This window comes from Pithys albifrons, chromosome 2, assembly GCF_047495875.1.
Source record: "Pithys albifrons albifrons isolate INPA30051 chromosome 2, PitAlb_v1, whole genome shotgun sequence".
Taxonomy (NCBI): Eukaryota; Metazoa; Chordata; class Aves; order Passeriformes; family Thamnophilidae; genus Pithys; species Pithys albifrons.
The window spans coordinates 39097924-39119263 of record NC_092459.1 but is presented as its reverse complement, the minus strand read 5'-3'; the positions used below and the strand labels follow the sequence as shown (position 1 = coordinate 39119263).

General features: G+C 36.6%; 1 protein-coding gene across 2 annotated transcripts in view; it reads right to left on the bottom strand.

The window, feature by feature from the left end:
- KLHL32 (kelch like family member 32) overlaps window positions 1–21340 on the bottom strand; it is a 117122-nt gene that overhangs the window by 52212 nt on the left and 43570 nt on the right. For both annotated transcript variants that reach the window (XM_071547858.1, XM_071547859.1), the window contains exons 5-6: window positions 18974–19081; window positions 11330–11428 (exon numbers count right to left, since the gene is read on the bottom strand). In XM_071547858.1, coding sequence (XP_071403959.1) covers window positions 11330–11428; window positions 18974–19081 — 207 coding nt within the window. The remainder of the gene's footprint in view (window positions 1–11329; window positions 11429–18973; window positions 19082–21340) is intronic.

Here is a 21340-nt window from a genome sequence, read left to right as displayed (position 1 = left end):
AACAGAAGATGCCTGTGAGCCAGTGGTATCCTGGGGTTCATAGGAAAAGCATTGCCAGCAGGTCAAGGGAAGTGACCCTGCCCCTCTACTCAGTCCTGCATTTAGAGTGAGGCAGCATCTGGAGTGCCGTGTCCAGTTCTGGGCTCCCCTGTGCAAGAGAGGCATGTTGCTACTGGAGTGGGTTCAGTTCAGAGCTACAAAGATAATCAGGGGACAGAAGCATCTGTCTTACAAGAAAAGACTGACAGAGTTGGGCCTGTTCAGCCTTGAGAGGAGATGACTTCCAACACTGTATCTGAAGAGAGGGTGACAGGAGGATGGATCCAGGTGCTTCTCAGTGATGCCAAGCAGTAAGACAAGAGGCAACAGGGAGCAACCAATGCACAGGAAGTTCCACCTGAACATGAGGAAGTACATCTTTACTGTGTTGGTGACTGTGTACTGGAACAGATTGCCCAGGGAGGTTGTGGAGTCTTCCTCACAGGAGATATTCAAGAACCACGGGGATGTAATCCTGTGCCATAAGCTCTGGGATGACCCTGCCTGAGGAGGGAGGTTGGACCAGATGGCCCATTGTTGTTCCTTCCAAACTTACCTATTCTGTGATTCTGTAACATTCTAACAGTTGGAAAGACATTTAAAGATGGGACATAGCTCAGTTACTTCAAAACTAATGTATTTCTGCAGTTAATCTATCAAGAACAGTGACTGCTTTCAAAAACTTACTATAGCTCACTGAAGAATTTTTTAGTCAATAATTATTCCATGCAATGTCAGAAAAATTATTCTTTTTCGAATACAGATTTTATTAAGAAATGTTGCTAAAACATCCAAATTTCAGAGATTTCAACCACATCTAAAAGCAAAACCCTACCTACAGCTTATAAAAAGCTACATATAACTATTGATTTTTGTTTTCCCTCACCCCAAAACACTCACCACACACACACTGATAATTTTTGCTACTTGTTTTATTCCTTTTCAAGAAGTTCTTTAATCTGTTCAAGTTTTAGCTCAGGGCTGAATGGTGCTATATGAGTCCAGAACTTGACTAGGACTTTTTACCAGTGGTGTATACTACATATGCAAAGTAAGGGTCACAACTTTATCTAGGTTGTCAAATAGTATAAAATATTTAGTTACAGTAAACTTTCAGTATCAGTTTCTGGGGGTCCTTGACATCACCATTCCATCCATACGCTCATTGAGTACTTCAATTTCCCATGAAGGTGGTAATGGTGCAAATATGAGTAGAAAAAATGAAAGGCAGGCAAAACCAAAACACAAGCACATACAAACAGATTTTGGGCCTGCCATACCTTAGGCCTGTTCCCCTGGCTTTCTTCATGCCCACAGCATGCCACCTCAAGCCAGTGGGAATTCCAATCCCAATGAGTGTTGGGGACTGAACATACCTGAGGTTGCCACAGTACTTTCCCCATGATCAACAGGTGTGCTGACATGCTATGGAAATCCAAGGCCCTTAACACATAGAATTAGAACAGCTGTGGCTTACAGTAAACAAGGAGAAACCACTGAAGTGGAATTTAGGAAAAAAGTCCATTTTATAGCTTTGAAAACTTTCACAACAAAAGGTCAAAATGTTTGCAAGACAAGTCTAGCCAATATATTACTACCCTTCTAATCCAGAGGATACAACAGCTCCCATAAAAATTACCACAGAGACAATGCCACATGTTAGTAGCTCAATTCGCACTGAACCACAAATAAAAGTCCTGGTTTAAGGTTTAAATCATTTAAGATCCAATGCTACCTCTGCAGCTAGACACACTCTGATAGAAATTACAAATTCTGTAGAACTCTGTTTAAACAGATGGGAAATTTAGCAACAACTTCTTCCAAAGTAATAAACAGATGCTTAGAATAGATTACATGGCAAAACAGGTGGGTGAAGTTACAGACATTCCTCAGCTGAAATAACACACTTGCAGGACAATGTTGATGGTTAACAAAGGCGTTGATATCACTAATAACTAAGTTTGAATCTTTAAATTTTAGGATTAGTGCAATGAATGGTTCAGAAAAAAAATATTTCTCTATTAAATACCAAAATAATATTTAACATAGTAAAAACTCTTAAATTTGGGCTTAAAATAACTTGGGCTCAGGTAATTTTCATTACAAATCTTTTTTCTTAACTAGCACAACACTAGCTGAATATGTTGTAAGCAGCTCAGAGAGATGGATCAAAATGTAATGACTATGCCATCACAAAATCACAACATATAATGGGTGGGCAGGGAATCAACTGCCAAATACACAGGTTCATATCAAGTCCAGACTTCTTTTGCATTTAATGAGAGATGATCTACAAAAAAACCTAAAATGCAAATACTGGGTAACTGGAGAATGTATGAACTTGGATCTTAATGACTTCGGTTCATCTTCACTATTAAATAAACAAGGTTTATTAAACTGAATGTAAAAATAAATAAAATTTACAAAGTCTTTCTAAAATCTTTTGAAGATGAAGCAGACTGAGTCACTCACTATTTTCCTTAGTTTAATACTTCAGGTGCTAAGTTGCCTCTGAAATTCCATCAAATAATACATTTTCTTGCTCATTTTCTTAAGAAAGATTCTGCTCCTGCATTTTGAACTTGAAATTGACCCTTGTGAAAATAATAATAGAGTATTAAAAGTACAAAGTAGAAAGGAGTTAAAATATACTTATTTCATAATTAAGAATGAAAACTCCCAGTTTTATTTTGGCTAAGCCAGTATAGAGGAACAAAAAGATGGACAATTAACTCTCTACTGCAGTGATACTTCCCAGATAAAATCAGATTGTAACTCACTTCAGGCTCAATGTTGTCTACATGTTGATAGGTTACAAATGATTTATAGTCACTATTTTTAACTTAGCATTCTGGCTTTACCCATATAGGTAAATACCATATAACTAAAGCATTTTCATGTTTTAGAAATAGCTTTGCTAAAATGGCTTAACACAACTCAAAGTGCTTTAGATCAAAGCAAATTTAAATAAAATTTCCCTCTGTCTCTTAACAGGAGGTAAAAAAAAAAAAACAACAACGAAAAGCCAACCACAAAAACCTGTACATCTGGTGCCTGTATTCCTGTTCTTTCACATTAGAGCTCTAAGTCTCCTCTTTCAGGTCACGTCTTCCACATAAAAGTGCTAAACTAATGCCGCTTAATGACAAATTAATGTCCATGAATAAAAAATACACCTCTAATAGCATAGAGTAATTTGCCATTACAATATCATCATTGGACATGCCCCTGGTTTAATACGATGTATTTAATTCATAACTTAATGAGTGATATATAAAAAGAGAGAGATGAACCCTGCAATTACATTTATGTGAGTCTGTCACCTTATTTGTAAAACCTTAGAGTCATTTACATTCAAATTAGAACAAATGAGTGATTTCACAAAGTGCAGTGATAAATGACCATTGCTGCACAAGACAGGACTGTATTTCCTGTGAAAACATTAACAGTTTCCTATTATTTGTTAAAAATTACAATGCATATTGCCCAGTGTTGTGTGAATAATGACTTTTTTACTGATTAGGTCAGAAGACTAATATGGAGTAAAAATAAATAATTTTTCTTTTCATTTTTTCTGATTTTAGCTTGAATTTATCTGCTCCAACTGTTATGGACTCACAGTGCCACCTGCTGCCCAGCCTGGGGAGGAAGGGCCCTGACTGCTTCATTTCCAGCTCATCCATTCTGCCTTCCAGGTGTCTTCTCTTGCAATCAAAAAAATTTTCCTCCCAGACTGCTAACTGGGCATATCTTGGAGAGAACACCAGCAGATAAGGGTAGCTGCACTACCCAATTACAAATACTTCCAGTTTTGGGGTTCATGCATCTAAACTGCTTCAATTAATGTGGAGAATTGATTAAGCTAAAGACACTGGAGACCAGGAGGGATAGGGAGAACATAAAACAGTAGTATTGATCAGATGGCAGTAAAACCAAAGAAGAATTTTGTACACTAAGCATTCCAGGATTCATCAGCCTCTGTTTACAGCTTTATAAAAATACTGGAAAGATTCCAGAAGCAGGGGCTGCTGAACAGAAAGGTCAGGTAGCAAGGCCACACTGCCTGGAAAGAAAACATGGGAAGGGCAGGGAGGGAGTTTGTGAAGCAGTACAGTTTCTTTGTTCCTATTTAAAACACACCAAAGCTGCTCTCCCTTTATGACAGAATCTGCAAAGAGAAGGCAGATATAGCAGTAACAGCCTCTTCCCAACTTGTGACTTCACCTGCAACTTTGCTGCAGAGGACTGGCAATGTCTATCCAATACACACAACTAGCCAGACAGCTCGGGAGCTTTAATCTTGCCAGCAAGAGTCAACCTCAACATTCCAGCATCATTTTTTGGCACATTCATCAGCAGTTTCAATTCACATTGCAGCTAAATACCAGGAAGTTGGGCACAGTTAGAATGGAATTCAAAGTGACTGGGCATAGTCACTTTGGTGTATTTTCACTTTCCTCACTGACACCAACTGAAAAAATGAGAAAACCACTGTCACTTTTTTATTGAGTCCCATTCTAAGCTGGAACAGTAGTGCATTCACATTTCATATATATAGATCTATTAATATGCCTATATAATAAAGAGAGAGTAGAGAAAAACTACCAAAGTTATTTTTGAGCTTTGTACAAGATCTTTTCTAATGATTGTCAATAGCTCAATGACAACAGCTGACAAAACATGCTCCTTCTTCAAAAAGTAGCAGGCTAGCACAGCAACAAATGGTTGTACAACACTTAAAACCAGCAAAATGCAAGCCAACATTATTTCTGTCTACTCTATATTCTTAGCATTAGAAAGTCACTCCTCCCACAGGGTAAAGTTGGTGGACTCAAGTTTAATGGTGGTGACTGATTCTGGGGGATTGTGGGTTGTGCAGAGTGTGCATGCATGTACTTAGATTAAAAACTCAATATTAGTTAAGAAAAGGCAAGCCTTGGTTGCTAGATGACCTTTAGATTTTTTTCCAGCAGTTTAATTTGCTCTATATGAAAAACCCAGGAGCTAAAATCCCAACTGAGCTGGGGCTTCTAACAATACAAAGGTGATGCTCTCAATCTCTGGTGTACGAATTAATTCATCTCTGAAGGAGTATATCTTAGTGAAAGTTGGGATTGTGTCATTGGCACTGTGCCAAATGGAGAAGTTGTGTCTCAGAAAAATAAATAACTATGAAGTTCTGGCCTCAACACATATATAAACCATGCACATTCCTCCTTTTAATTCCATAATCAGATTTGTAGCTTTCTTCCTTTTAAAACAGTAACATATATCAATCTACAACACATTCAAATAGTTTAAAATTAGAAGAAGAAAAGATCCACATCATTAGAAGAAGAAAACATCCAGTTCATTAGGCATTCGTACAACATAAAAAAATTGTTTTATAAGCCTAAATTGACCATTATAGTAGAAAGTTAAAAATCTACCCAAGACAATTTACCTGCTTCAAATATTACCATGAATTATTCCAGGAGGCCTTATTCTAACTTTTTTTGTTGATTAACTTTTTGCATTCCAGGTGCAAACCTGCCTACTGTCCACTTTTGTATACAAATATCCAGAGCAGCACAGTACAGACCCAAGAAAATTCCAGTTGACTGCTGTTGCACAGCGCTGTGTTTTTGCAGGATCATTTTAACCATTGACCATGATCATGTTATTTACAGCTTAAATTAGCTTTCTTTAAAGATGCCATGACTGACATTAGTAGTAAACAAGCAGATATACTTGAAGCAGAGTTCTATCTACTGTAATGACATTTCTAAAATGTAACCTGCAACATTCACCATTTAGCAGGGAGCCTTAATGCACTTAAAACTAATGGGAAAACTGGCATCAAACTTTCAAGTTCACATGACACAAAAACATTTATGATCCCAATAACAACTCTTAAAAGTCAGAGTAGCTCAAGCAGTAACCACTGTTCATGTCCACTATGCCTACTGCTCTAGATATTTCGAGACTCGGAAGTCCTTTCCAGCACTGAGTACAAGGACAGTCAGCTAATGTCACATCTATTAAGGCTGTATCAAAACTATGCAACTGTTAACCAATCAACATAGTATAAATGATATTTCAGACTCTGTACAATATGTAAACTTACTTTGTTCTTCACAAAAAGTGCCTGATCTGGCAGCAGAAAGTTAAAGGGATAAATACCAACTAACAATCGTGCCAAGTCCTGCCTCTCAGAAATGAGTGCTTTGCTTTGAAAAGTTCTGCAACTTCTAAACCCCTCACAACCTATCACCCTATTACCTTAAATGTAACTCTGGAAGTACCTAGAATTCCACTGAAAAAATAGTCCTGGACTTTAGAAAATACAGAAAAATCAAAGCCTTGAGATTTCAAATATGGACAGTCCAATGTCCCAGATCCCTGAATGCTACTGGAAATCAAACGCTGGTTTAAAAACCAATTCCTACCCACATAATGCTGAGTTGATGTTGATCAGTAGAGGGAAATTCCATTAAAAAGTCATATTCTTCATAGCACTCCCTCCTTATTAAGACTCTCTGTTGAAATAACTTGCAGTTTGTGGCTCTCTTTGGTACTGAATACACAAACAGTTGAGGAAAAAGACAAAACTTCTCAGATCTACAATCAGTTATGTATCTCAGACTTATTTATGAAACAAATATTTCTATCTTCTGAATAAATGTTTTAACACATTTATTCTCTGGCATAAGAATAAAGTTGCCATGCATCCTTCAGAAAAACATTTACAAGCTTTAAAGTGCAAAATAGGTCATCAACAACACAGTACCTAATACCATGTCCTCTACAGCTCCATTTAAGAAGCCCACTCTCAGATGTCCATCACATTCAATGCCTTCAACTATCTTTCTCTTGCCTTCTCCAATATCACAGATCAAATACAGTCCCTTCGAATTCTACAGACTAAAACTTTCAAAAGATAAAGAAGATATTCAGAAAACCTGTCCCCATTAAATTTCAAAGTCTGCCTGTTGGCTGCAGCTCTCTGCATCAGCCTCCAAAAGACCTCAGCCAAAACTGACAATCCAAGCTGGAGGGGGAACTCAGGAAACAAAAATCTTAGAGAATTGGATGTGCACTCTGCAAGCAAATACTGTGTGTGTGATCACAAACCTTAGTGCAATTCAAGGTATACAAAGTTCAAGTCTTTAGCTTAGCTTTCCCACACCTATGCAGCAGCAACACAGCTAAGAAAAATCATATTGCCTTACCGTTTGCTCAGCCTGAGACAGATGTGTGAGCTTATAAGCCTTGTTTCAACGTTTAATGTACCTGAGAATTATGCAGATGCCATAAGAGATTCATGAATATGTATGTATCTCAAATAAAATACATCAGCATGCTTTGAAAGAGTCCCCCTCTATAAATGAAGCTAAAAACAAAACCCTCAAACAGCACAGGAGTAATCATAATTCAAGATGGACTCAGGTAAAAGGAGAAGTCTGCACAACACAAAGCTGGAATTAAGACCTAAAGCAGGGAATACTTGGGTGTTTCTCTTGTTTGCAAATACAAAAAATACGATCTACAGCTGTTTTAAAATAAAAACTAGTAAATTATCAATCCAAACTGGGCATGAGTTTCAAACGAGACTACTGAATCCATATTAGATGCTACAGAACATTTGATAATGAGAAGTCTATAGATGATAAAATGCATTTAATAAACCATCAGTGTTGTCAGAAATCTCCATTTCATCATGCTTTTATAAATGTCTTAGAGATTGATATTACCTAAGTGAGGGTGAGGAGAAAGAATGTTCCTTTCCTTTTTTCTGTCTTCATTTGATTGAAAACTCTTAAAAAAAATTGCCATAAATGCAATTCATACAATTTTTTACAGAAATATTTTTGAAATTCATCAACAAATTAGTCTTCTAAGCTGTTTAGTTTATGAGAAAGAGGATCTGTCTTATAGTAAAAATAACACCTTGTTTATTTTGAGACAACTGAGAGGAAATTCCTTAAAGACTCATGAATATAAAAGTCAGTGTTGGCTGGAAATTAATCTGTCCCTAGTGCACTACAAATAATTTTTGACAATTAGACACTTTGACAACCATCTCAGATGAATCAGATCAGAACAGTATTCTTTGGAACCTCACAGACTACCAACATGCCTTGAAACATATATTGGTATGGGTGATGCCAATACCATTTGTAGCAAAAAAAATCCTCCTTATTGAAACCCATGGAATTACAGGCCCTAAATAAAAGCATCAAAAAAAGATGAAACTGTTCAAGACAGTTCCAATAAAATGACAGGCTGGAACATCTAGAGAAAGAGAAGTGCTGGAACAAGTGCTAGCAATAAGAGCAGCAGTCACATGGGAAAAGCTTGGTCTAATCCAAACAATTGAAGCCAATCCTAACAAGTTAAAACTCTGTCATCATTACACAACAACAAAAAAATGACAGCTAGATCCCACATACTGTATTTCCTGAATTTATGCTAAACTAACATAAATTCATGATATCTGAACAACTCCAAACAGAAATCCACTAACATTGGGAATGAATTCTGGCACAGTTGGATTAATCAGAAAGAAGAGAAAGAAGAAACATTAATCTCTTTCCAGCACCAGTATCACAGCACGTGGGGCGACAAGACAGCCCAGTTACAACTGCAGCAAGGATAAGTGGCTTTAAGGAAGCCTTCCTTAACTATTTTCATTTTGTTTTCAGATATTACTAAAATAAGGCAAGGTGTGCACTTTTAATGACACCCAATATTATGCAGAACAAACAGATACTTGATACAATTAGTTTGGACCCTGGAAGATATCACAGTCTTAATGTGCAGTACTTGGTTGGCCTCTGTTAAAAAGGCTTACACAACTCTCAAGGCTGAGTACTCGTATCGACTGTAACACTATAGGAAAAAAAGACAGGTAAATTCTTATTGTGATCTATTCAGACTGCAAATCTATCTACATATATGCCTTATTGAGGTGAACTTGGTATATAAAAATACTGTAAAAAGAGCAAAATACAGACTAGAACCCAATATGATATAAGCAACAGCCATCCCACAGATGTCCATGTAGATACAAAACCTTACAATGAGACTCTGATAAAAAAACAGATTACAGAACTAGCACTGCTCTCTATGTTCCAACACATATAATCCTCCTTTTCCCCTGCCCCTCATCCCCTACCTTGCTCCCCACCTCCATTATTATAAATCTGGACACTGGGCCCCACTTCCTCTTAATATTTACACCAGTGTAGCACCAGTTATCCTACCCTGGCATACTGCTGAGTACAGCACTGCTCTTTCACATCTTTCACACATGTTACAGCAACTGCAGACCATAGAGCTGTAGTTTCTATGATCATGAAGGACACGGTTATCTTCTAAATTGTAGAAAGAGAAAAAACATGCAAATAAACATATGCACGAGGCAAACTGCATCTAAAGACATGACAGCAATAGGAAAAGCATTAGCAGGAGAGGAATTAAAACACTTCTGCTTCTTTTGCAAGTTATTATTTTATGGTTGAACTTGATCGTAAAGGTTTTTTCAACCTAAAGGATTCTATGATTGTCATCTCCAGAGAATGGTTACTGGTCTGTTTATTACAGAGTAATTTGGAAGCAATATTTACCCACTCCAGAGTGGTCTTTTTTGGGGGTAGCATGATTTTGGTGTTGATTTCTTGTTTTGTTTTGGGGTTTTTTCTAATTCATTGGCAATCTCTTCCTAAATAACTGACTACGGCTTGCACGTCAAGGATGAGATTCAAAGCACTGCTAATTCTACAGTTGCCTGTCTTTCCACTACGGTGGCCTCAGGATTAGAAATATTAAGATGGTGCTGAGGGAACAGCTACGAATACCAGAGGTCACCCAACACAGAAAATAAAAAAGGTTAGCACAAGGATGTATGTTGAGCATTTCTACAGTTCTCTCATGTCCCCACCTCACCAGCACAACAATACTCAGCTTCTTGCCTATTCTTTAATATTCAACCTATATTCTTTGTTGCATTATTCTCTTTGGTTCAATTTCTGACAAACACAATCACAGAAGCAGCAGAGACATACACTGACTGATTTGTTAGGAGGACATTAAATACACAGTATAATGTTTGTATCTTCTTTCCCATTACAGTAAACCCTTCCTGTGCCTGCCTGACGACTGGTAGGCCAAATGGGTTTGTGGTTTATTTGGCTTCTCACAGTTCTTATTTCTCAAACCAACCATCTTTCTCATTACAATCCAAGTCTGTTTTATCAGGAAAATTAAATCCCTTCTCACATTCCTGAAAAAAAAAACCAAACCCAAAAAAAAAAAAAGTTGCAGCACTCTACCAGCTCTTTTCACTTTATAATCAATTTATAATGCACAAATTGATACCACCTTATTATCTGAACATACATTTTGAAGGGTTGCATAAGGTTAACACTTCTTCATAGGACACAAAGCCTTCAAGTAATTCTGAAGTTCTTAACATGAGATTCTGCTAAAATCAGTAGCTCAGTGTCCTGCCAAGCACACACAGCCTGCTCAAAAGGCAGGTATGCTGTTGAAAGGCAAGTGCATACTAAGAGGACTGTGTTGATGTGCATTTTCATGTCCAATTGTTGCCCAAAAGCATTTAACACACCGTATTTCAGAAACAGTACTGAAAAATTATCAGGAAAAGTAAACAGTTCTTTGGAATACCTATTGCCATTTTATTTTTATAAGGTTTTTCACAGATATACATCAAAGGTATGCTCTTACTATCAATCATAAGCCATTTCCTATACCAGCCAAGTACAAAGCATTGGTTTACTGCACTCAAATATTTTGCTTCATAAAGACATCAGCATTATGGACATGAGGCCTGTTGAGAATAAAAGAGTTATCATAATAAGCCTTGTTTCTTCAGTAAGAGGTAGCAGCACCCTGGGATACACATCAATATCTGCTGTGAACACTTACACAGATGAATTCTTCACAATACTCATGATCCCATAAGGGAAATTTGCTTTCTTCTACCTCAGGTAAACTGAGGTAGAAGAAAGCAAATTCTGCAGTAAAAGAGGGAATCAAGCTCCCATATGCTGATATTAATCAGTGGAGACCATCCTTGCTTTCAGGAATGAAATGGACAAAATGAATGGTAAGAGAAGGCATCTACCACAAACTGAAACCCAAATTACACTAAAAATTCATATCTCCTGAGGTCCACTTTTTGCTATTTAGGTTACACCAGGTGCTGAAGTAATAGTCTCCTACTGAAATTAGACTTTTAACAAAGGTGTGCCGAAAAGAAATGGCTGATCAGGCCAGGAAGCCTCACCTCAATGAGATAGTGAGAACATAAACTGAGAAGCTCCAGCAGTTGCAAATGACTCCCAGCTGCTAAGACATCCTGTATCACCCCTGGTTCCAAGAGGATCTGTAAAGAAGAAAATTAAAAGTTTGTCATCTGAAACTCAGAGTACTTGTAGAATATACTAAATGCCTTTGTTATTATAGACATTTGAGTCAACATAAAGAACAGAAAGAGTACAATTAAGCATATGGAGAAGTCTTTGCAGAATGGGGACAGTTTCCAAAGTGCATCTGAATTGCCCATAGGATTTTTAAGCTTTTTTTCTTTTTCCTGTGACAGTCCATAAGTCACATTACCCTCTAAACCCTTTGAAACTAAATGCATGCTGTGTGTTTAAAAAGGAGACTCTTCAAAATAATAGAACCGCCTTTTGTTATCTATATACTTGGGTGCTTTCATATATCCTGACAAATCAGGCCAACAGAACTGACTCAGAAGTCTCTCCTATTAATATTATTCATGCATTTAAAAATATGCAGACTAGGAACACCCTTCCTATTCTGCAAGGTACCCCTTTATAATTTTCCTAACCACTGTCTCCATTTTACAGAGCAGGGCTCTGAAAGCACAGTGAGCACACTGCTGGGGAAGTGCCAAAAAGGGCTTAGAAACCAAGACTGATTATTCAGTCACTTGCTCACATGAAACTCCTACTCATTTCAATTAAAATCATGTACAGGCAGCAGTAAGGATAATTGGACCACAGCTCCTAGGCTGCTGTCTTGGGGTTAGCTTTTTAGAACATCGCTTTCAGGACAAAAAATAATGTCTTTGGGAATAAAGACAGTGGTCAATTTCTTAATAGCAATCACACTAAAAACCACACAAACTAAAATTATTTAAATGTGCAATATCCAACAAAAATCAGAAATATATGAGAAAAATTAATTTTCCAAAGATGAACTGATCATTCAGCTTTATCCTTGTATTACCCCTGGCAACTTCACTTTCACACCACATGAGGTCAGTCTCTCACTACTCCACACTATTCAGTTTTATCTCACAGCATTATCTGTATATCTCAAATGCAGTGGAATAAGGAAGACAGCAAACAAAACGAAAGACATTCATATGCATCTTTTATAGTTTAATTGTTTTTGCGGGAAATGAAAATATGTCAATGCATTTCTTCCAGCAAAACCACAAAGTATCTCCGACATAATGGATATATTAGGAGCAAGAGAGAAAGGGACGGATGCTTGTTTATAACAGGAACTCATTTACATTGAGTTCTGGGAGGGCAGGATATGCTTAAAGCTTGTGCAAGTCAATATATATATTAATACTAGGTTATAAGTAAACATTCTATGTAACTTACATAATATATAAAAGTTCTTTATCTAGCCAGAAAGACATGCAAGGATCTTAATGTAAAGGAGAAGCAGGCCCAGCACAATCTAGGTTTTTGACTGGTGCTACTGAAGTTGCTGTGCATGATGAGGTAGTTTTATGGACAGCTAGAATGGATTTCAGTCACAAAAATATTTCCAATTAAGTATGGATACTAAAAAGAAAACTAAAAAAAGCAGCAGTGTAAAGTATTTTCAAGTGAAAACTCAAGGTCAGATTGACAAAACAAGTTGGTATAGACCTCGCAGTGTTTATTATTCAGACACTATTTACACTAAGGAAGTTGTCATCTGATGGTGTGTTACTTACTAAGTGCCAGACACCAGTTTGCATTGTTAGAGACGCAGTATAAAGAGAACAAGAATGTTAAGCACATTATTACCTTGTAGGCATAGACAAACTATATTTAACTCTGAGAGTATTAATGGATTGCTATAGCAATCCATTAAAAAATAACATTCTGAGATGAGAAGTAGGACAAGAGAGAAGGACTGGCTACTGTCTAGAGGTGATTTGCACAAAATCAGCAGAAGTTTATTTCAAGGTGGCAGATGTATTTCTTACACATTCTTCCACTTCTTACAGCTTTCCTATACCATACAAGATATGCATATGCACCTTTATGTTTCCCAAGATAACTGAGGAAAATTTGGTTTACCTCTTCACAAAACTTTGCCATAAATGAAACTATCGCAACTTTTATTCCATACTCCTTTGGAGACAGGCAAAATACTAATTTATCAATGCTAAACATTCACCATCAGCAAACTGCATGCTGAGGAAATCCACAAGAAAAAGAAAACAATAAGTAAAGAAGGAAGAAAATATCACAAGTCTTCCTTCTACTGCAACTGGGCTAATTTGCAATTATTCCACACCTCTCAGCTTTTACATGCTAATACAATTACTTGATTTTTATTAATTACTAGCATAGCTGGTTTTATGTTACTCAGGCCCTTCAGGTGACTATTACCAGTAAATGCATATGAATACCACCACAAGCAAACATAAGTAAGGAATTATGTAATGCCATGTCAGAAAATTCTAGAAAGTATGGAATTTAATATAGAAAACAAGAAAAAAGATTTCTAAGATTCCTGCCACTGATGAAAAAGAACATTCCTTCTTGACTCCACTTGCAATGATCAGCGTTTCAAATGAGACAAGTATCTACCAGAAGTATCACTTGGTTTTGCCTGATAGGGATCATTCTGTGTGCTTGAGACCATTCAAAAACCTTAACTTTCCTTTTAAAGTAATTTAAACTGCATTTCACTCTCTACCAGATAGCACTTTTGCCTGTCTCCCTTCATGCTTCAGTTGAATTCTGAGCTCCTTGCACATCGACAAATTCTGCTTCAAAAAAAAGTGAGTGTGGAAAGAACATTCTAGTACTCTGCAAACTGGCCAAAGCCCTGGCACATAATGTTTGGTAGCACTTGTTACAAAATCCAGATGTCTCATTTGCCAGTACCAGAAGGAATTGCAACCAACATTCTCAGACACATAATAATAATTTTCCAGAAAACTAAATTAAAATCTGCGCTAAATGCATAGCATAAACATCATAAAATCATAGAATATTTCAAATTGGAAGGCACTCACAAAGATCATCTAGTTCCTAAACCACATGACTAAATGTTATCCAGACAATCCCTGAACTCTGACAAACATGGTGCCATGACGGCTTCCCTGGGGAGCCTGTTACAGTGTTCTACCACCCTTACAGTGAAGAACCTTTTCCTAATGTCCAGCCTCAATTTTCTCTGACATAGCTTCTACCACTATGAAGTAAGTATCATTATAAATAAACAGGGTTTGAAAAAGCAAGACTACAAGCAAATTCACGGGTTTTGGAAGATGTCTCATTACTTTAAAGATATCTCATTACTGTAGTGCTAGAAAAGCTATCTTGTCCCTAGATTAATGTCTGTCCAGAGCAAATAACATGAAAAATTTAACTTCCTCTACAATAAATTAAGTTAATTAAGCACTGTATTATTCTAAGACTTCTGGGCAATCAGTAGCTGAACTGTGAACCTAATACCTAGTAGCTATAACCTAGCACCAGGCCGAGAAACAATATTATCCTCTGAATAAAAGTGAAAAGGAAATGCCCCAATCTATGTATCAAATTTACATTGCTGGCTTTGAAATTGCACTGAAACATGGTAAGTATTTACAGTAAGACAGAGACCTGCTGTATTCAGTTATCCATGACTTTGGCATATTGTGCCCAGTAGAAAAGAACAAGGATAGTTGAAATCACTTTGGCAAGGGACAGGAGGCAGTTAAAACTGATTCATTTTACTCAAAAGGCAGCCAGTGTCACTGCTATGCACAGTATGCAGTAGGTCACTACCCAAGAAAATCAACCATCACAATACACCTTTGCAATATACCTCCATCCACAAGACAGACAGAGAGGATTAACACAATAAGAGAGGCTAAGATATTGATAGCTATTTTGCCCCAGTCTTAAGTAGAAATGGCAGATAAAATACTGGTTGATCACTCAAAAAATTGTCATCATCAAATGAGGGGGCAGGAAATTGATAAGAGATGAAAGCCAAAATTCTATAAAGGAGTCAAAGGAATTGTCAGGAGAAATAATAGTTCTTGAAAACATTTACTTCTACCATTTCTTTACCATATGAGATCTGTGTTGTCATTGGAAAGTTATCTTCTCCCAAAATAATTTCCTGTCTATGATGCAACAAAGTAAGAACAGTGATTACTTGCTTTTACAATGTGTTTTGAGGTCCTTAAATACAATTCTAGCTAAATGCAAAATATTTCTGTTATCATAATTAAAGACATATGATAGAAGATAATTATGAAGAAGAAAGATCCAAGACTGGAGCATTTCAGTATGCATAGGACTCCAACGGTGTGTTCATATTTTTGCTGATTTAGGGTCACAATTATTAACTGCAAATTAAAGCCAGTGTTTGTGTGACTCACCAGCCAAGTAGGCTGCCCCTTTCAGAGGGCTATCCCTATTCCCTCAAGTAACATTGTGTCTTTTGCTAACAGAAGGGTTAAAAGAAAAAAGAAATAGTGAAAATGAAGAGGCAACAATGCCCATGACTCTCTAACACAGTAGTTAAGCCTTAGTTTGACTGCAATAATTCAGAGGTCTGAACTCTGTACCAAGAACTGCTGCTCTATATTAATAATCTAAACTACACAGTTCCTATATTGTTTGTACTTTCATCCATCTCCCTTCCAGTGCACATCTGACACTTGCAAAATGCCCCTGTGAGAAGAAAGGGCAAGTAATCTACTCACTGAGACTCTGGCCTGGCTTTATTGCTGCCACCTGTGAAGCAGAAGAGAAAATGACCTTAAAGACCCTTTATGAAGAAAGGATATGGCAACTACAACAGGGCAAGAGTCAACTAAAACAGAAAAACAGTTGTATGTCTCAATTCTGAATATGGGAATTATGTGGTAAAATGCCTATGGTCAAGATGAAACATATTTAAGACATTTTTTTGCCAAAGATTTCATTGTTAGAGGATTGCTGAGAACCTAATGCATAGAACAAAATCTAATTCTGCTGCCATTCCTTTAGTTAGTTTTACTTAATTCAATACCAAATTTCTTTCTTTGTGATGGTTAAAGACCACAGTAATGGATTGATTCAGTCAGAATGATGGTATTGCTCAAACTGACTTGAGTTTTAAAACTTTTTTTCTGAACAACCAGTTTTCCCTTAAAAGCAAAATTTTTCCAACAGTAATTATGATAAGACATTGTCTGCCTAAGTAGACAGGAAAATGAGGTTTCTATTTTAAGTAAACAGGCATATTTAGAATTAAAAAATAGAGGCAAGAATGACAAAGTTTAATTTGAGATTTCAGCGTCATTCTAAAAATTCAATTTCTTAATTTTGATAACTTTCAAAAACTGCAAGACATTGTGCAGTATCAAATATTTCCACCAGATGTCTCCAATATATTATTTTACACAGAAAGTTGTATTCAATTTGAAGTGTAGTGTCTCAAACATAAGTTCAGTACATTAATGAAACAAAGAGAAGAAAGCTGCAACTAATTACTTATCTGTTTAAACATGAATAGCTTACAAGTTCCACAGTGCTACCCAAAGAAACAACTGGTTTTTTTGACCAACATTTGGGCTAAATATGGTTATGAAAAAAAGAAGATAAATAGAGTTAATGGCTTTCATTTTTAAGAGGTACTTCAGATCACATCTTGATACCTACGTTTACATCTGCATTTTCAGAGGAATATGAGGTTGTATTCGGCACGAGTGAGTTGTGGGCTACTAAAAAATATTTTTTGTTGTTTTTTAAATCCACAATTGTTTGCAAACCAAAGACAACTGTGTGCAGAGCTCTCTCTGATGTAAGAATCCAGTAATCCAGTTGTTTAATAATAGTCTGTGGATTATTACCGCTCACTACCTTGAAATGTTCACCCAAATTCCATCAGCCTCAGTCAGTACATAAGCAGTGCTCAATACATACAAACACAGTGCCAGAGGAGAATTTCAAGAACTAAAGGGAAATGTGACACTGCCAATCTCAGAGCCACATATCTTCACCTTATAAGCACTTATATGTATGAGCAACTGTACACACATGAACATCATATTTAACTCAAGAACCCCATTCACTATTCAAAGTAGGTTACACCTGAAAATGAAAGACTCAAGTGTTTTTAAAGAACCAAGGATAGAAGGCAAGTACTATTTGCTAGGGAGCTGAGGATACTATCCTGGAAGCAATGTGGAGTCGCTTGTTGGGTTACATAAAAGTCATAACCATCCTTTCAAAGGGTCTCAACTTATTTTATAGAGGTTTATTAGACATTGAATTTTGCAGAAAGATGGGAAATACATCTCTAATCCCAGCAGACAGGATGGGTCAGACAGAAATAAATTATAACCCAACTTCTCAAAAAATACTTCCATTTAATAAGAGTTCTCTCTTCAGAATAATCAAACTATAGTTTCAAATTACTAAAACAGTGATACAGGTACCTAACATTTCAATTTGTATCAAAGACATTCAAGTTTTATCAAAACTTCTAAGTGAAAGAACAAAAAGTAGACCAATGACAAGTCAATACTGAGATCTTCGGCTAATTCACTAATATAGTACGGCACCTCTGTTTATCACTTATATCAAAGAAATCTTTCAATAAGTTCTGTTTTCCATAACAGCAGACACACAGAAATTCAAGTGCTACTATTCAAGACAATGCTAAAGCATAACTCTTGTGTGGGCTGGTGACAAAAATAGCTTTAAAACAGGTATTTTTAAATTTTTTTTTAATTTATTTTCCATTTAGTTGCTTTGGGGGGAAAAAAACCAAACAAAAAACCCCCCAACAACAAATAAAAAATCTGAGAGACCCACATATGACTATATACTCAATCCACACTATAGAAGCAAATGCCTTAAATTTGCATAATCCGACAACTCTACAAGAGTAATGCACTACAGATTTAAGCTTCCTTTTTTGAATTAACTAATAAACATCACTAATATGTCATTGAACTCAATTATTGTAGCAATATTCCAAAAACAGTTTTGTTATCTAGAATTTTAGAGTCCACAGGAGAAATAGCTGGGTGTTCTGAGCTCACTATTCACGAACTCTGAACTGAGACAAAGTCACACAACAGCACTCTCCAAGCCTGAAGTGCAGAGATATGGCAGGTCACAGAGACACATTTTTTTTTTTTTTTGGCAAGGGGAAGAGGGGAAAGGAGCATCACTCTGCATTTTCCGAAGTAACATAATTTGATATTTAACCTCTGGCCATAAAGAGTGGCACAATGAAGATGCATAGTATATGTAAGTATTTACAAAGATGCTTCAACTGCGTCTGTACAGAGAATAAGAGACTACTTTTCTGCTCAGTTATATATCCTGTCAAACACAGCAGAGTTTATATTTCTTATTAGGAAAACACCTTTCTTCATATTTAGTTTCACAAGTAGAATCAACTCATGTTAAGATTTCATACAACCACAAAAAGGTTATACAAGTCCTACATTGTTCGCTACCTGGCAACGATGCACATAAGTAGTGTTTTTATTAAACAATCCTTCTAAAGAAAAAATCCAAGACAGTACGTAAAAATTAAGATCTGTTAAATCAAATTACCTTGTACTGGGTAAAGCACAAGAAAAATAATTTCTAGTACTTTTGAAAAAGTCATATTACATTTTTATTGCAGTTGCTTTTAACTGTGTTTCTTATTTTGAAGAACTGTACAATACCTGTCCAGTATATGCAAAATCCAGGGCTTGTTTTAAACCAAGGCTTGTGACACCATGCAAATTAACCTCATCAGCTTCGCTTTCAACCATGCAGAGACTAAACATTGCCTATGGAAAAAAAAAAAGAAATGTTATTAACCAATTTTGAATAAGAATTCTAAATGGCAACACATTTGAGAGTTACAATGAGATTTATACCAAGTTTTCAACCTTAACCCCAAAGCAATCAATCCTGTGACCGAGTCCTTTTATCAATAGGGAAATACAAAAACCTATTCTGGAAAAACTGAAACAAATCCTTTTGGTCCATGTATATATACTTCTTAACTATGCAATTCAGGTGAAATCAATGGGAACAGTCACACAATAAGGCATCACTCAATAAAAAAGGTAACTGGACTCTGGGAAAATAGTAATCTACACAAGCACCACTAGAAATAATACTTATGTATAGTATCATTATATATAAGAAGCAATAAACCATACATAGTTACTTGCTGGGGGAAAAGGGAGAGTTAACATACCATGTTTTATAAACAATCCCTTCCAAATAAGCATGTCAGACCAAAATGTAAACAATAGAATACTCTAGTTATTGAATGAAGAGGAAGGATGGGGATATGGTCACCTAAACTTACAACCTCCCCTTGCTATTGCCCTTGTTTCTCAGATCATAAAACCTAAACTGGTTAGGCAAGGTACTATGGAACATTCCTGAAAATAACACCAAGGAGAGCAACTGTCCCTTTTATCCAGTCTTTCTTTCCAGATCATTTGCCTCCAGTGCCTTCCTGGACTGAAGTAACCCTACTCAGTCTCTGAATCCTTGTGAGAATCTTTCTGTTCTTATCTCTGTTAAACTTCTTTACCATTCACTCTTTCCTTCCACCCTGCGTTCCCACTGCAGTAGCTCTACTTACCATTCCTTCCCTCATCAGTCCCATTCTCCATTCTTTGACCCTCTCCTACTGTTTTTTAACAAAATACACCACTCAGAATCTTTAAATAGTAAACTGCAAACAAATAAACTGAATAGTTCTACCATCTGCCATTGCTAAAGAAAGTCTAAATTTATCCCTAGTAGGTTTTGTGCCAAACTTGATGTTTCTGTGAAGGCTACTAAACTTCACCTTGGAGAACTCCAGTAAGAAAGTACTTTGCATGGCATAACCCCTGCTACCTTCTTTCTGTACTCTGGCTGATACCTGCAGAAGCTGAGACAGCCAGTAAAGCACTTGGGATTTCATTTGTGCAATCTATCCACCAAGCACTGCTGAATTTCAAGGAAAAAACTCTTCAGCACATATGAATGACTACATGACCTATAAAGGCTCTTCCAACCCAAACTGTTCCATGATTCACCAACACTCAGGTGCTTTCAAGATCTGAACGCTTCCTGCAAATAAGTAATTTCTTCTGAAAATGTTAGTACTTTAATCATTAAAACACCACAGTTTGGCATAAATCTGTTGCCTGGAAATCATCCAGTATAAGCAAAAGTGACATTTAGCACACACTCACTCAACAGCAGAAAAGAAGCGACAAATATTTTACAAGGTTTATCAAACAAATGTAGTAAGACACACCAATGAAATATATCTAGTTAGAAAAAAAACCAAAAACCCAGAAACAATTCTAACAAGTTCAGACACTTCTAATCCATTAAAAATGTAAACAGAGTTGCATATTTTGCTGTCATTCAGATGTATCAAAATGAGGTCTCAGGGGTACTGTGAGGATTCAGAGCTTGCCAAGAGCTGCAAGGTACCCATCAGCCACCTACTCCTTGCAAAAGCAGACCTGCAGTTTGGTGTCTTGAAGAGATAAGCTTCTCTTCTCAGAAATTCGCAACAAAAGAAGCCTTTTGGATAATATTCCTTTCACACACCAATTTATGAACAAAGAGAGTAAAGCCTCAAAGCAACATCAGTCTACATAGGGTTAGATTTGAAAACCTTCTGTGCACTCAGACTCACAGACTGCCTGCAGAAAGGCTTGAAATGTTCAGTGATACAAGATGTTCTGCATCCTCCAGCTATGCTACAGTAATAGACTGTACACTATCAATCTGTCCATGGGAACCATCAAAAGACAGTGTGGTTACTCATACAGTTTTACTCTGATCAAGAGATGATGTTCCACACTGAGTTAAGCTTACAAAGAAACACTTAACTGAATCTCATCTGTAGATCAGGAATCATTTCTATGACTTCCTCTGTATGGACTTATTAAATTTATCTTTAGAAAATTACTTTTAACACAGGTTTCAACATGGTCTTTTACACAGGGTTTATTAGTACACTGAACTTAGTAAACTCAGCAGGATTAGGCTGCTAACACAGTCACTGTCCATAATTATCCAAAATG